At 41.0% G+C, this 16,313-nt stretch overlaps 1 protein-coding gene across 5 annotated transcripts in view; it reads left to right on the top strand.

Annotated features, from left to right (window-relative positions):
• Positions 1–16,313, top strand: part of ARFGEF1 (ADP ribosylation factor guanine nucleotide exchange factor 1) — a 185,738-nt gene that overhangs the window by 134,998 nt on the left and 34,427 nt on the right. For all 5 annotated transcript variants that reach the window (XM_050940493.1, XM_050940496.1, XM_050940494.1 and 2 more), the window contains 8 exons: positions 937–1,095; positions 2,891–3,041; positions 9,158–9,248; positions 10,786–10,826; positions 10,917–11,086; positions 12,947–13,098; positions 13,269–13,441; positions 15,503–15,663. In XM_050940493.1, coding sequence (XP_050796450.1) covers positions 937–1,095; positions 2,891–3,041; positions 9,158–9,248; positions 10,786–10,826; positions 10,917–11,086; positions 12,947–13,098; positions 13,269–13,441; positions 15,503–15,663 — 1,098 coding nt within the window. The remainder of the gene's footprint in view (positions 1–936; positions 1,096–2,890; positions 3,042–9,157; positions 9,249–10,785; positions 10,827–10,916; positions 11,087–12,946; positions 13,099–13,268; positions 13,442–15,502; positions 15,664–16,313) is intronic.

Genomic DNA, 16,313 nt, shown 5'->3' with positions numbered 1-16,313 from the left:
CTGAACACACAAATGCATAAATGCATAATGTAGGTCTCTGCCTTCAAATAATAAATATCTCTTGGATCCTCTCTCCGAGGACTTGTTCTGATGAAAGTCTGTCAGCAGATCATGGCAAGGCAGCACTTGGGCATGGGCAATAGTATCTCTCAACTGGGAAGAGGCTGCTGGGGAGTCATATATCTTTTTTTCCCTTACAGTTTTTTACAGTGAGTGCATCTCATCTGGTGGGATGTCTTGAATATTTGTTTATCTTAACTTGAAATACAAAATGTAGCATCTGGTTTCAGAAGAAATTACTAAAAATGACATGCTTTAGACTGCTACATGTGACACCTTACCTTCCCAGGTTTACAGTTTTACAAGGAGAGCCTTATCCTATAGCTCATTAGAGAAAGAAAGAGGGATGCTTTAAGTTAATATAATGCTTTGAAATTCAGCTATATGAAACCTACCTTATTTTTTTCAGTAACATATAGGTTCTCATTGAAAACTCCCCTGTTTTTAAGTTTCAGTAAGCAAAGAGATTTTGCAGATGAGTTTAGCAACAATCAGTATTAAATTTCATGACTGTAATGGCTCCCTACTTTTCAGTGTAGTTGCCATTGAGGTCTTGCAACCGGCTATTTGAGGTTGAAATCTATGTCAATGTAGGGTAAGCTAGGGATATGGGCCTTATAAACCAAACAGCTCAGATTACTGCATAGATGGGTGGTGCATACAATTATTCAAAGAGTGGGCATACACAACTAACATCTGATGCTATATTCCTAATACACTTTTCATGTGTGCATGGGATTATTATAAGAGATACGATTTCAAAATAAAAATTAATGTCTGATTGCCTCCATAATACATAAAGGAACCAAAAGATATTTAGACATTGACAAGTTAAGTAAACTAACAGAAACAACTCACTTTTGTTTCCCTCTGTAGCTTGAAAGAGATGCTTATGTCCAAGCGCTAGCAAGATTTACCTTGCTTACAGTGAGTTCTGGTATAACTGAAATGAAACAGAAGAATATTGACACAATAAAAACACTCATCACAGTGGCTCATACAGATGGAAACTATTTAGGAAATTCCTGGCATGAGGTACAAGAGTAGTTCATTCTTAACTATAAGAAAGTATGTACATGAAAATACATTGATTTTGTATACAGTGTTTGTTACTCCTGGGGGAATTTTGTGCCGCTGCACACATGCAGAATTCATGTCCTCCACAGATTTCTTTGCTTCCCTGCAGAAAAATGACTTTCTGATGGGGATTCAAAGGGAGCTGCAAGAGCAGCCACGTGCCCCTCCCCAGCAGCGCAGGTGCATTGTTTAGGTCGCCTGTAGCAGCCAGTGAAGAGGTAAATTACTGCGGGGGGCAGGGGTGTGTGATCCAGGCCTCCTCCCCCACATCTGCTCAACCTCCATGCATCTATACCCAGACCCCCCACCAAGCCTCACTCCCTTGCACCTGAACCTCCACTGTGCCAATCCTCATCCGCAACCCCCTGCAGCCGGAGATGCATGCATGCACGCCAAGTCCCACCTACCTGCACCCAGCAGCTGGTAGTCTGGCTGGGCTGGGGGTGGGAGAGGAGCACACTTCCCCTGCATGGAATGGTGAGGACTAGGTCAGACCCACCCCCAGAAATCTCCCTTGGCTCCGCTCCCTGCCCCATCACTTCTTAGCCGCAGTGGAAAGCTGCTTCCTTGTCCACCCAACCTCCATGCATCTGGATGCTCCCACACCCAGACACACAACTCCGTTGAGTCTTCCCTCTCCCCTGGCCCCAGAATCGTGGTTGAGCCGTACACGTCTGCATCTGGACCCCTATCCTTGCACCGAGACCACACCTCGCTGATCCCCCCCACACACACACCTGGACCCCTCTGCTTCCAGACCACCCTCTGCATCTGAACCCCCATTCCTGGACCCAGCCCCATCCCCTGCTGAGCTAACCACACTGGATCCTCCCTCCCAATGAGCCTCACCTCCTATTCATGGGGATCATTCCTAGAAGCCCCCCTCACCTGGAGCCCCACCCCACAAAGCCCCACTCCATCGGCACCCGGACCCCCTCCTGAGCCCCCAACACCCAGACCCCCCTGCCAAACCCCATGCCCCAATACTCAGACCCCCCAGCTGAGCCCCAGCCATCTTCACTTGGACCCCATCTATAGAGTCCCTTTGCCCCTGCAACCAGAACTCCCCCTTCCCCTCACTCCTCCCCACCAACAAGCCCGTGTATATCCAGATTCTCCCCCAGACCCACCTGCACCCAGACTGTCCCACAAAGAACTCTCTCACCCCACATCTGGATCCCCCCACACTAAGCTCCTCCACACTTGGATCCTGCTGGGCTGAGCCTGCCTGCCCACACCTGCTATGCCAGGGCCCCAGGCTGTTTCTGGGGAAGGTCAGACCCTTGCGCTGTGTCAGGGTTGGGTGCAGTATAGCTGCCAAGCCCATGTCCTGGCACACAATTCCCTCAGGAATACAGTGGGTTTTGAGTATGTATGTGCTATGTATGTATGTATATAGAGTGAGTGTTTATGTGTACACATTCATGTTATGTTTATAATTTTATTTTGTATCTTCAGACTTGCATATTTTGGACCCAGTTCTACAGCCCTTACATGAGTAAAGTTGCAGGATTGGGTTCATAAAGTGAAGTGATAGTAACTGTATTTTTAAAAGATTACTGTTAGTTTTTGCCATATTCTGTGTACACATATAGTCTGGGTGTGTAGTACGTATGTGTGTAAATGAGAATTTTATTTTTTAAAACCCTGAAATCTGCCCATTCATAAAGAATTTTATAAAAGTGAATAGGGATATTAAATATTTTTAAAATCCACTTCTCGCTGTTAAATAGTTTGTTTTGTGTTAATTTAGATTCTGAAATGTATTAGTCAACTTGAGCTGGCACAATTAATAGGAACTGGAGTAAAACCACGTTACATCTCTGGGACAGTGAGAGGCAGGGAAGGTTCTTTTACTGGAACGAAGGATCAGGCACCTGATGAATTTGTGGGCCTGGGGTTAGGTGAGTAATATGAATGCTCTAAGTAGTTTAGTTATCTAGCTTCGTATGGACGTATAATATTTGAATAAATTCGGTTCTCAGCTTGCGGTTGCCAGAGATATTTTATTGAAGTGAGGCATAATTATGGAAAAAAGTCATTTTAATCCTTTATTTATTAAAAGCATTTCTTCTGTTGCTAATACAAATGCAGGACTGTGACTGAGATATTTACTCTCAAATTAAATATGTTTAAGAATACTTCTTATCTATTTATTGTCACTTTGTGGGGGATACAGGGTGGGGAATGGCATAAAATGGCTTCATTGCAATATTTATTAATATTATAGTACTTTCTTAGAGGAAATTAAAATGTAGCTGATCACAAAAGTACTTCATACTAAAGGTATTGTGTTGCTAGATTGAGCAATATTGCTAATTCGCTGTACCAAATATATGTCTGTTTTGCGAAACTTGCATACAAATAAAATTGGGATGTAGATTTATGAATGTGGATTGATTGGTACACCCTGTGGACTTTTTTGTGAGAAATATGCAGGGTGGATTGGTTTAAATTACAGTGATTTAAATGATTAGTTTAAAACTTGATTTAAATTATTTGTCTTAATCTGTTACCTACTTATGTGGCTACTTCGTTATAGAAAAAGTTTTGAGAGCCAAACTTCATTCCATCAGTAAGATTCTTTATTTTTACATTATGATAAAAAGTGGATGTTATATTTCTGATTAATTAGACAGAAACTTGTAATTTTTTAAAAGATGTGCCATCTTCAATGTTAGATAAATAAAGCCATTAAAACCAACATGTTGGAACATTTTTATGTAGTTGAAAATAAAACTTTCTTGAATTCACACCCATTCCATAACAACAAAAATAAATAAATAAAGCCAAACAAATGTACAAAAAAATCTAAATTAAAATTAAGGTTGCAGTTCAAGAAATCTGTTTGAGAGTGGGGAGTAATGCAACAGTAAATCCATGAAAACATATGAAGGTTGTAGATACAATTCAGGCACTCACTACAATGCCCAGTTTTCTTTCTCACGTACCCAGGCAGGCCATTAAACAGAAACGTTTGATTTTTCTAAATTTGATTTTAGTATGATGCCAGACTCCCTCTTGCTTCATGAGAACAGCTTTCCACACTGGTTAAAGCTTGAGTCTTGGCTAAAGATTTCTCTGTCATGCAACACGTTTCCTGGAGCAGTTATGATTCTGTTACTAGCTGCCTGGTATTGCTCCGCAGCCAGGGGTCTGAGAGCTGTCGTCCCAGTCTATTCCATAGCCCAATATCAGCCCTGACTCCTCAGCCAATCCTTTTCCCTGGCTCCCTTTGTGACCTGCCTCCATCCACTCTCCCCACACTGCTACAGATTTTGCTATTGTTGAGGCACACAGTATTCTAGTCCCTGTAAAAGAGAGTTTACAGCTTCACTGCCCAGGATAGTTCTCTCTTGAAGCATGCAAGTCCAAATCAATTTACCTTTATTTTGGTTTTATTCTCTTAGGCTGCAAACTTGCATTTTAATTTGGTTTCCCACAGTCACTCAAGGTCCCTTCTGACATTACTGCTTTCCAGCAGTATTCTTCCTGTTAAATATCCTAGTATGTATGCACATCTATACAGGCATAGTTTTTTTTTCAAGGAAAAATACTCATGTCTAAGGCTACAATTTAATCACAGGTATTTTTAGTAAAAGTCATGGACAGGTCATGGGCAAGAAACAAAAACTCACGGCCTATGACCTGTCCATGATTTATACCATAAATATCCCTGATTGAATTTTAGGCGGGGGAGGGAGGGAGCCCGCAGCACCAGCTGCATGGGTGGGAGGACGGGGGCAACAGATGACCTCTATCAGCCTCCCTAGTGGAATAAGTGATAAAAGATTTAGATTTAGGAAAAGAAGTTTAAAAGTAAACAAACTGAAAATATTCTGCCATATCCTTGGAGAAAAGTTGGGACTTCTAAGTGCCCTTAATCCAGTGCAGGGGAACTCAGAAATAAGATACTGTAGAGACTCTCAGTCTTCCTTATCTGTGAATGAGTGCAGAATGAATTCGCAAGTTGGAGTAATGTGTTTCTCCTCTAAGAAAAGTTTCTCCCTTCTAGGTGAGGATTATGGTAACCCACAAAAAAGTCTAAAATTAAGAATTGCACCACAGTATCCATGTATGGACGTGTGGTTTTTTTTATTAATACATCCTAGAGGTTTAACAGTTCTGTGTTTTTCTCTCAACACATCCTTTATGAAAGGAGAACATTCCCAAGGCAAGTGGTTCTGACAAGAATTAACTAGAAGAATTTTTCTGTAGGCTGACCTCTTCCCTCCAGCCCAACATGTTTTAAACTGAACCTCATTCTTGCAAATACCAGAGGCAAACTCCAGAGGCAAATACCCCTTTTCCTCTTGTGACAGAATCTCTGTATCTTGCTGTGCAAACAGAGTGGCAGTTAAGTGTTCCTGCCCTATCCATTAGTGGCCTGATTTGTAACACGTATTTTGGGGCAACAGTAGGCAAAACCTTTTTTCTCTCTCTCTCCCTTTCCCTTTGTCCTTTGGGGGAGAAAGATGGCAAACTTCTGGTGCTTTGTTTGTCAAGTGGGATCATCCACTGAGCTTTCTCTTCATGTTCCTCTTTTCCCATCATGGCAGTCCAGGTCAAATGGAGTAAACAGATCACCTCCTGGGTTTTCTGTCTGTCTCCTGATTGAGGAGAGTTCTGCTCTGAATAAATTTCTTTTTGCATGGACCCGTTCAGCTTCTTGAGGTCTAGAACAGCCCAGGCTCTTCCTGATGATTTCCTTACTATGAAGAATATACAGTAGAGCCATAATCACTTTTTCTTCTGAGGGGCAGGTTTTCACTCTCCTAGTTCTGCATGAATACAGACAGGTTCACTATAGGCCATAATTTTTTTCCACAGAAGATCAGTTCAGAAGCTACATCTTATATTAGGTTTCAGAGTAGCAGCTGTGTTAGTCTGTAGCCGCAAAAAGAACAGGCGTACTTAGATATTAGATTTAAAGGGCCAACCTCTCATTAATCCTTTTCTTACTATAACACCAAAGATCATGGTCTCTTGTATTGCGATCACACTCTGATCATAGTGGCACATGCAGTGATTCCATCTGCAGACATAGAGAATTGTGTTTCCGCAATCTGTACTATCATATCTCCATTAGTGGAATCAAAGGGCAAAGGTTACGTATGATTTCCACACCTGCATCCTACCAGGCAGTAAAGTAATCAATTCAGGCATTATCTTTGGGTCACTTAATGTGTGGCATGGATTTGAAAAGGAACATCCATCTGCTAGAATGAAGTGTTACCAGATTAGCCCAGCTAGCCTTTCCAAGAAAGCCTCCCTCTAAATCCATGTCCAGATTATGTCAGATGATGCAACAGTAACATACTGTACATTAATAAACAGGAATGGGAAGCTTGTCCCTTCACAGGGAGGCACTGCGTATCCTTCACCTGGGTCAAACAGGCTCTATCCTTTTAATTTGTATTCACAAAGACATATATAATGGGAAGGTGACTGGCTCATCAGGTAAGCAATAAATCAAGTGAAGGGGTTGTGCAAACAAAGTTAATGGGCACATTGAGACTCCCAGAAGGTAAACTCTTTCTATCAAGTTGAACTGCGAAGGTCAGACTGCACTTCTGTTGGAAAAGAGACCTTATAACTTTTGGAATTGATGCTGTGCCTCATTCATGGAACTACATTCCATACTCTTTTCCACCTACAATTTATGCCACTAGTTCCATATTAAAAAGGAGAAATCCAACAACAAAGTGCCAGAGGAGGACAGGGTTCTCTGACCTGATAGAGATGTACCTGCTTCTTCACCCAGAGCTTCTTAACAGGTTGCATCTCCTCACTGAGAGGCTTCTATAACACCCAAATCCAAGCTAATCAAACCTGAGAGCATCCATGTTGAAACAGAAAGTTCTGACCAGATCAAGTTCTCAAAGTGGCTGAAACACTTACAACATCCAGAGAATTGACTACCCTGAAAGGCTACTCTGTAATCTGGAGAAAATACTTCAGTTGATTCACTGGACATGGCCAGTGACCTAATTCAAAGATTTTTAGAATTCCAGTCCTATAGTTTTTATATCACTAAAGTATGTGTATCTCCAAGTATATGCTCTTTAGAGAGTCACATCCTTAACATAGGAGGTTCCAAATTTATTGTAGAGATTTTCCCTGGTATTGCTTCCCCACATTTTAAGACTCTGGGAGGCAGCAAAATAAGTCAGGCCACCATCCAAAACTTTCTCCACCATAGGATGTAAACTTGTTTATTTTTAAAGCCTTCTCTACTCCCTTTTGAATCCCTGAGTTGGTTTGTCCCATTGTCACTTAAGCTTTTCATCCAAAATTATTAGAAGCCAAAACTTCTAAATTCTCTCTCTCTCTCTCTAACTTGATCGAGTATTGCTTTGCAGAAGCTTATGTACTTGCTTTCAAACCACTTTGAAAAGCATAATATACGCACAACTAGAGTCTCAGCTGAAGGAATTTTGTAAAGCAGCCACCTGGTCTTGAATATCTACCTCGTCACAATTACCACAGCGGACACACCTTTCAGAGGAAAATAAACCTTAAAGAAATTAAGTGGTCTCAAAATAAACTCTGTTTTTTCCTAAGCAAAACTTGCAATCTTTATTTTCCATATTATTTTCTCACTACTTTTGTTTTTCCCCCATCACTTCATCTGTTTATTGTTTTACTCCTTCCTCTGTGACAGATTGAGGGGAGACCGTTTTGGAAAGAATGGAAAATATTGCTTGGTCATTTTCTTTCTTATGGCCTCTCTCAATCTGGACCTACATCAATTTCACTAATACAAATAAATCACTTAGTTTCTGCAAGCTAATGAGGGTAATGTACATATTTTTTAAAAAATAGAAAATTAACAATTAATATTCACATAAGAATTTGCTACAACTTCTTGTTCAGTTTTGGAAGAGTGAGGAACCAAGTAGGTAAGCTGTTACAATTGAACTGACTCTACTTTCTTGGCATAGAGGGGAAACCCCCGAGTGACACATTTTTGGGAGACTTAAGAAAAAAACAATAATTTTTTGTTTGCCAGATTCTAAAATTGGAAAAAAATTGGCTTTCATTGAATACTCTACTGTGGGTACTGGTGCAGTTCAGTCCCTCTTGTTCTCCACATGTTGCCCATAATAGTTTAGTCTGCTGTGGGCTGTAATATTTTGTCTAGTTTGAGTTGTTGGGTTTAGTGTGAGGGGTGCTGAGTGTCCTGTGATATACAGGAGGTCAGACTGTTATGATCTGGTGTGATCCCTTCTGGCCTTGGAACTCTGACTCTACTCTGCTCCTTTTCCTAATAGATTATTTTAGAACAATTCAACACTCTCTGTGTGTTGCAGTGACTAAGAGTCATGTCCTTAATAAGACACCATGGCAATATTAATTCAATGTTTCTGGTTTTTATTGGTTTTGACCAGGATTTTCAGAAAGTTCCCAAAATGTGGATTTAGGAGACTTAATTTAGAGGCTGATTTTTTAAAAATCTTGGCCACAGTTTCTAGCTCTCAAAATAAGTATTTTCATTTATTTCTAGTTTTTTTTTTATTATTATTATTTTATGGTGTTAGGGACATTGCCCTCAGGGATTAGTTTTTCCTCATTCGCATGGAGTAGCCCTTCACCAATCCTGATAGCTCTGTTCACTTGCTCCTGGCAGAATATGCAAATTCTCTCTCCAGGCACCGGATGCTATTACTAATTATCCAGTTTCAAACCAGAACTTCCAGAAAATACTTCCAAAGATGCAAAAACCAGAAAAGCTAACTTTAAAATTCGATAGGACTCTTCCTGTTTGCATATTTTGGAAGTATTTTCTGGGAGTTTTGGTTCCAACAGAAGTGGAATCTGGAGAGAGAATTCTCTTGAAGCAAGTTTGGGGGAGCAACCCCAACTCAATGAGATGACCAATTTAACAGGTAAGGAAAAAATTGGTCTACTTGCCTTCATTGTAAATACAAATATATTCAATTATTTTGATACTGACATAAATACTTTCCTCTCTGTCCTCCTCTCCCCTCCCTTTTCTTTTTTTAATTGTTCCCTATAGTTGGAGGAAATGTGGACTGGAAGCAGATAGCGAGTATTCAGGAATCCATTGGAGAAACTAGTTCCCAAAGTGTTGTTGTTGCTGTAGACAGGTACAGTATTTAACTTCCTTCCAGTTGGATACCTCATGAACTTTTCACAGTATGTGAATACAGTAGTTTCAACTAGTGATAGAAAAAATAAGTAGGTTATTTGACTTCCCAGTAATTACAAAAATGCTATATCTGCATCACCATATTGCAATGTCACAAAGTGCTTGTTTTTGTTTTATTTTGTTTTTGTGTTATTGCACAGTAGGAGTTGCTCATCATGGTAGAAGGAAGGTAGGGAAAAGAGAAGCAGGAACTGTTTACAGATAGTTAGTAATAACTGCAGGGGCAAAACTGAGGGGGTGTAAAAGAAGCTGCTATTGCTGTATTAAGTGTGATCCATCTTGATTTTCTATATAAATTTAAGAATAAATACTTCAGTTAAAATGTATAGATTTTTGTCTCCTTTATGGAGAGAGAGAGAGAGACACTAAACACTTTTGCTTCTCTACCCAATTACTGCATCCTTCCATTCCCCCCTGACTAGTACTCATCTATAAGAATGCTGTCTTTGATATTTATTACTGTTCTAGATTTTCCCTAAAAGTAAAGTGGAATCTTACAGGAGTATGTTCGTTTTTATTTTCAAAACTGCATCAGATAGGAACCTTTCATAAATTTTGCTATTTTATATGCAGAAGTCTGAGGCCCCCAGTGTCTAATAATAACTTTCAAAATTGATAGCTGTATTTCAAAGTGATATTCCTTTGAAGGAAAAGAGAAGACTGAGAGGGGACATAATAGCAGTTTTCAGGTATCTAAAAGGGTGTCATCAGGAGGAGGGAGAAAACTTGTTCACCTTAGCCTCCAATGATAGAACAAGAAGCAATGGGCTTAAACTGCAGCAAGGGAGATTTAGGCTGGACATTAGGAAAAAGTTCCTAACTGTCAAGGTAGTTAAACACTGGAATAGATTGCTTAGGGAAGTTGTGGAATCTCCATCTCTGGAAATATTTAAGAGTAGGTTAGATAAATGTCTATTAGGGATGGTCTAGACAGTATTTGGTCCTGCCATGAGGGAAGAGGACTGGACTCGATGACCTCTCGAGGTCCCTTCCAGTCCTGGAGTCTGAGTCTATGAGTCACTAGGATTTAGGCATAATACACAAGACTGATGTCAGTTGTGGGTATTTACTGTGACCAAATACTTTGGTCAACATTATATCATGTGGTGTCATTTGTAAATGTTGAATATTGACCCAAATCTTTCTGGCATAATGAAAAGTACTTTCTGATTTATATATTTAAAATGCTATGTTTCTTGGTATACTTTACCTTCTCTTGAAGTTTGCTGAGGGACAGCAGTTCTAAAATCTTACTAAGTATAATAAATCATGATTCACATTTTTGGTAGTGTTCCAGATTTTGAGAATTTACCTATCAAGTCTTACATGCTTTATTTAAGGCAGTTAGATTTTGTCATAGCCAGAAATCTGTTTGGGCAATAGCACAGCAGCAAAATAGTTGTGGTATAAATTATTTTTTGTAAAAGAAGCCCCTTTTTAAAATAATAAAGTCTTATAAATTGTGAATTTTTCAGAATATTTACAGGATCTACAAGGCTGGATGGAAATGCTATTGGTAAGTTTTACCACTTTTTATCTTAATCTACAAAGTAGCCTTCTGATAAAGCTTGGAAAGAATACTAAATGAATTTTGATTGTTTAATAGTGGATTTTGTCCGTTGGCTTTGTGCCGTATCTGTGGATGAACTGCTGTCTGCTACCCATCCTCGAATGTTTAGTCTGCAGAAGATAGTAGAGATTTCTTACTATAACATGGGTCGGATAAGACTACAGTGGTCTAGAATCTGGGAAGTGATTGGAGATCATTTTAATAAGGTATGTTTGCTAATCCTTACACTATTTGAATTGCTCACGCAATCAGAAAATGATTCCTATCTATTTAAAACCCTTTCAAAACTAAATTTGAAAAATTTTACACCTAAATTCAGTTCTAACTGACTATCCTGTAGTATAGATAGAAATAGAACATTAAAGAAGAAAAGGAAAAAGAATACAAAATCTATGGTAGAAGGGCTAAAGCTATCTATATTGTTCTGTTGAACCCATATTTGGACTGTCTAGTTATTCTCTGTTCACAAGGCTGATATATTCTGTATTAAATGCAAAGGCAGTAGCATAAATTGGCAAACTTGTTAATCATGGTTAGGGCCCTACCAAATTCATGGCCATGAAAAATGCATCATGGACCATGAAAACTGGTGTTTCCCTATGAAATCTGGTCTTTGTGTGCTTTTACCCTCTACTTAATAAATTTCATGGAGGAGATCATCTTTGTCAAATTGGAGGTCCTGACCAAAAGGGAATTGCAGGCGGGTCACAAGGTTATTTTAGGAAGGTTGTGGTATTGCTACCCTTACTTTTGCGCTGCCTTCAGAGCTGGGCGACGGAGAGTGGCATCTATTGGCTGAGCACCCAGCTCTGAAGGCAGCGCTCCGCCAGCAGCAGCACAGAAGTAGGGGTGGCAAAACCATACCATAGCAGCGCTGAAGACAGAGAGCCACCGTCAGCAGTAGCGCAGAAGTAAAGATGGCATGGTATGGTATTGCCAGCCTTACTTCTGCGCTGCTGCCTTCAGAACGGGGTGGCAAAAAGAGTGGCGGCTGCTGACTGAGGACCCAGCTCTGCATGCATCAGCCTAGAAATAAGGGTGGCAATACCATACCATGCCATCCTTACTTCTGCACTGCTGCTGATGGTCACTCTGCTTTCAGAGCTTGGCTCCCGGCCAGCAGCTGCCGCTCTCCAGCTGCCAACTCTGAAGGCAGCACCACTGCCAGCAGCAGCACAGATGTAAGGGTAGCAGTACTGCAACTGCCCTTACAATATGCTTGCGACCCCCCCCCCGCCCAAATAACCTTGCGATCCCCCTCCCAAGTCCTTTTTGAGTCAGAACACCTACAATTACAACACTGTGAAATTTCAGATTTAAATAGCTGAAATCATGAAATTTACCATTTTTAAAATCCTGTGACTCTGAAATTGACCAAAATGAACAATGACTTTGGTAAGGCCCTAATCATGGTATAGACCTAAAAATGGCTGCTGTAGGTGGTAATATGCGGTCACTGTGTGTTGTAAAAAGTGTTTTGTGTTTCTTAACTAAGCTTTGGCTCTTTGCAGTGTTGGGTTATCTGTCGTTCTAAATTAAATGTCTTATTTGTCTTCTGTTTTTTTTAATACACAGGACCTTCGCTAGAACATGGTATTTTGGATCCATGCGCTGTCCCGCGTTAACACAGGGACTGCGTTACCATGGATTCCAATGAAGATAATTTAAATTTGGGATCCATGCGCAGTCCCGCACTATAAGCAAATTTGCACTATATAGACGCACGTTCTAGCAAGGGTCTGCTGTATTATCATTTTGACCAGTGAAGTAGCTCTAATGAGCTCATTTGTTTATCTTTAGAGAGCTCTAAAAGTTGGGATGTGTTCTTCAAAATACAAGTTGGATAGGTTAGGAAGTGAGAAAAGTATTTGTTAAGTACTGAGCCATGCTGCTGGTAGGAATTGATTGAATTAATAATTTATTTTTAACTTCGTATCTTAAGTTTCACTTCTGAATTTGTGATTTCTGCTCTTCCATTTCCATCTTCAAATGTAAAGACAATTCAGACTCATTTCTTAAAATGCAGTTTTAATGCGAACGTGTGTGTTCTACTTCTACACTACTAGGTTGGCTGCAATCCTAATGAAGATGTAGCTATTTTTGCAGTAGATTCCTTAAGGCAGTTATCAATGAAATTCTTAGAAAAAGGAGAACTTGCTAATTTCCGATTCCAGAAGGATTTCTTAAGGCCGTTTGAACACATAATGAAGAGAAACAGGTAATTATGCAGTTAACTGATTCACTTGGGAACATAACCACCAGCTTTTGGAATCAGTTATTTTGTCTGAATTGCTTCTGTAAAATAAAATTGGTCCTTAGAAAAGTTCTGTTTTTTAATCAGTACAGTAGCTTCAGTTACTATTTATTAACATTTTGTTTATAATTTAGGTCTCCTACCATTCGAGACATGGTTGTACGGTGCATAGCACAGATGGTAAACTCTCAAGCTGCCAACATTCGCTCAGGTTGGAAGAATATATTTTCAGTGTTTCATTTGGCCGCATCAGATCAAGATGAAAGTATAGTGGAACTTGCATTTCAAACTACAGGGCACATTGTCAGTAAGTACTGATGCATAATTTACAGATATCACTACAGGGTATGTGGAAGCAAATGAACAGCTCATTGTTCTTTTCAATTTGTTCTAATTTTATTATTTGCCTAGCAGAATTCTCCTAAATACATGTTAAAACAACATTTCTCTGTTTGTACTGCTTCTTTAAAAATTTATAGTTCACTGAGAATATATACTTCAAAAAGTAATAAAGTAATATGTTTGTCATTTGTCTTTCTACTCTACACTTAAGTTTTATAATAGAGCTATAAACATTTATTCTAGACTGAAAAGTCAACTATTGAGAGACAATGAATTTTTTAAACAAGTTATACTTTTTTTTCATTTTTGATTGTGAATTTAAAATTTTCAGATGTATTTCTTCAAGTATGTTGCATAATCACATTACCTGCACACCTTCCCTTTGTTCTCTGAGTTCTGGCCTAGGGCTCTATCTTAAAAGAAGGAAGTGAGGCAGTTGGGATTGTATGATCTTTTATGATCTTGGCTCCAAGCTTTCAATGCCAAAAGGGATTGCTTGTGCAACTACAACAGGCAGTCTTTCAAGAAAGTTCTCAAAGTCTGTAATTCACTGCTCAAGTGTGAATATGTAAAGCCAATACAATTGAACCACAAATATGGGGTGGGGGGAAAGACCTACAACTGATTACTGATGCTGTAGTCTGTCCTGGGGGATGCTGTTCAGCTCTTAGTAAAAATGTGTTTAAATATAGATAGTGCTAAATATCAAGCCTTAACTCATTTAATTGTGGGCTTTCATTGCTTTAGAAGACTACATCAGTGAATGGGTGTGAAATTAAAATATACACCTCTACCCCGATATAACGCGACTCGATTGAACGTGGGTTCACATACAACACGGTAAAGTTCTGACATGCTGTTCTGAGCAGCGTGTTAAGGGTGTTGGGCCAGGCCAGGGCTGAGGGATTTGATAAGGGGCAAAGGGTCTCGGGGGCGCTCAGGGGCTCCCCCCCAGGGTCTGGGGGGCAGGAGCTGTGGAAGGGCACTTTTGGTGGCCCCGCAGTCCCAAAGTGGCCCAGGGAATTAGTGGGGGGCCGGAAGCAGCCCGCTCTGCTTCCATCGCCCCGGCCCCAGCCATGTCGCTTGGGAGATGGGACTTGGGGGAAGGGATTCCCCCCGGACTCACCAGCAGCGGCGGAAGCGGAGCAGCCTGGCCCCAGCCCACGCCACTTCATGAGCTCCTAGCCGCAGCGCTCCACTTCCTACGACGTGAGTACGGGGGCTGTCCTTTCCCCAACCTCCCCGCACTCACCAGCGGCGGGAAGCGGAGCAGCCCAGCCCCAGCCCCAGCCAGCTCCACTCCGCCAGCTCCCAGCCATGGTGCTCCACTTCCCACTGCAGGTGAGTGCAGGACCTTTCCCCAGCCGCCCCCTCAGTGACACGGCTGGGGCTGGGGCAAGGAAAGCAGAGCAGGCTGGGGCTGCGTCGCTCCGCTTCCCGCTGCAGGTGAGTGCCGGGGGGAGGCATCCTTTCCCCAACCTCTCTGCACTCACCGATGGTGGGAAGCAGAGCACCGTGGCTGGGAGCGGACAGGCCGGGCTGCTTCGCTTCCCGCCGCTGCTGGTGAGTGGCTGTCAGGGTGGACAGGGGTTAGAGCAGTCAGAGGACAGGGGGGTTGGGTAGGGGGTGATTAGGGATTGAGGTCTGTGGAGGGGGCGGTCAGGGAACAGGGAAGGGGGGGCAAAGCAAATTTGATATAAAACCGTCTCACTTGTAACGCGGTGAGATTTTTTTTGTCTCGCAAGGACAGCGTTTTATCGGGGTAGAGGTGTATTATAAAAATACAGTGCCCTCTGTATGAATTCTTAACAGAATATTTTTGGTTTTTGTAATAATTACACATTTAACAGAACCAAGCAGCGACACAAATCTGTTCAGCCATTTCTATCGCTTTTGTCTTCACTTTTCCTATGCTAGATTCACGTCTTGTTCTTTTAAAAATTGTTTTCGGGGACAATTGACATTTTGTTTGAAAATGTTGAAGGACCCATGTGTTAATTTTACTATATATATGTATTTTTTCCAGCAATTGTATTTGAAAAACACTTCCCAGCTACCATAGATTCTTTCCAGGATGCAGTAAAATGTTTGTCTGAATTTGCATGCAATGCAGCTTTTCCAGACACAAGCATGGAAGCAATCCGCCTCATTCGCCATTGTGCAAAATATGTATCAGATAGACCTCAGGTATAAACCATACTTTTTAAATAATAAGTGTTTAAATTAATAATAATTTCATTACATTAAAATGTGCAGTTGTACCAGCTTTAAAAATTTGGTTTTAAATTCTACAAGGGACTTTAAAGTCCAGGAGAGGGCATGGGCTGCGCGTTTGTTTATAAACTTCTTGATGTAGGCTTTGAACAAGTTGCACTTTGTGTTGGTTAATTTTCTTGAGACCTTCAGTGAGAGCTGTTGGGGCTTGGAACTTCTCAGTATCTGTTCCTATGCAGGGAGCACCCTTTGCTAACATACCTATAGTGCAGGGGTCAGCAACCTTCAGCACGTGGCCCATCAGAGTAAGCTGTGGGAAGCAGTGGGCCACAAGGATGTGCTCGCCAGCACTTCCCGCAACTTCCATTGGCCAGAAACAGCGAACTGTAGCTACTGGGAGCTGCAGGGGGCCGTACCTGTTGACGGTCAACATAAACAAAATGTCTCACGGCCTGCCAGCGGATTACCCTGATGGGCTGCATGCTGAAGGTTGCCAACCCCTGCTATAGTGGCATAGGTATAGGTGTCAATTAAAAAAATTACTATTATCCTCAAAGATGTCTCTATAGGACAGAATAGGAGACTGAGAGGTTAAATTAAAAGTTAAAAATGGTGGCTGAGTA

The sequence above is a fragment of the Gopherus flavomarginatus genome, chromosome 2 (assembly GCF_025201925.1).
Source record: "Gopherus flavomarginatus isolate rGopFla2 chromosome 2, rGopFla2.mat.asm, whole genome shotgun sequence".
Classification (NCBI taxonomy): Eukaryota; Metazoa; Chordata; order Testudines; family Testudinidae; genus Gopherus; species Gopherus flavomarginatus.
The sequence above is the reverse complement of the archived record's forward strand: the minus strand, read 5'-3'. Positions and strand labels throughout refer to the sequence as shown.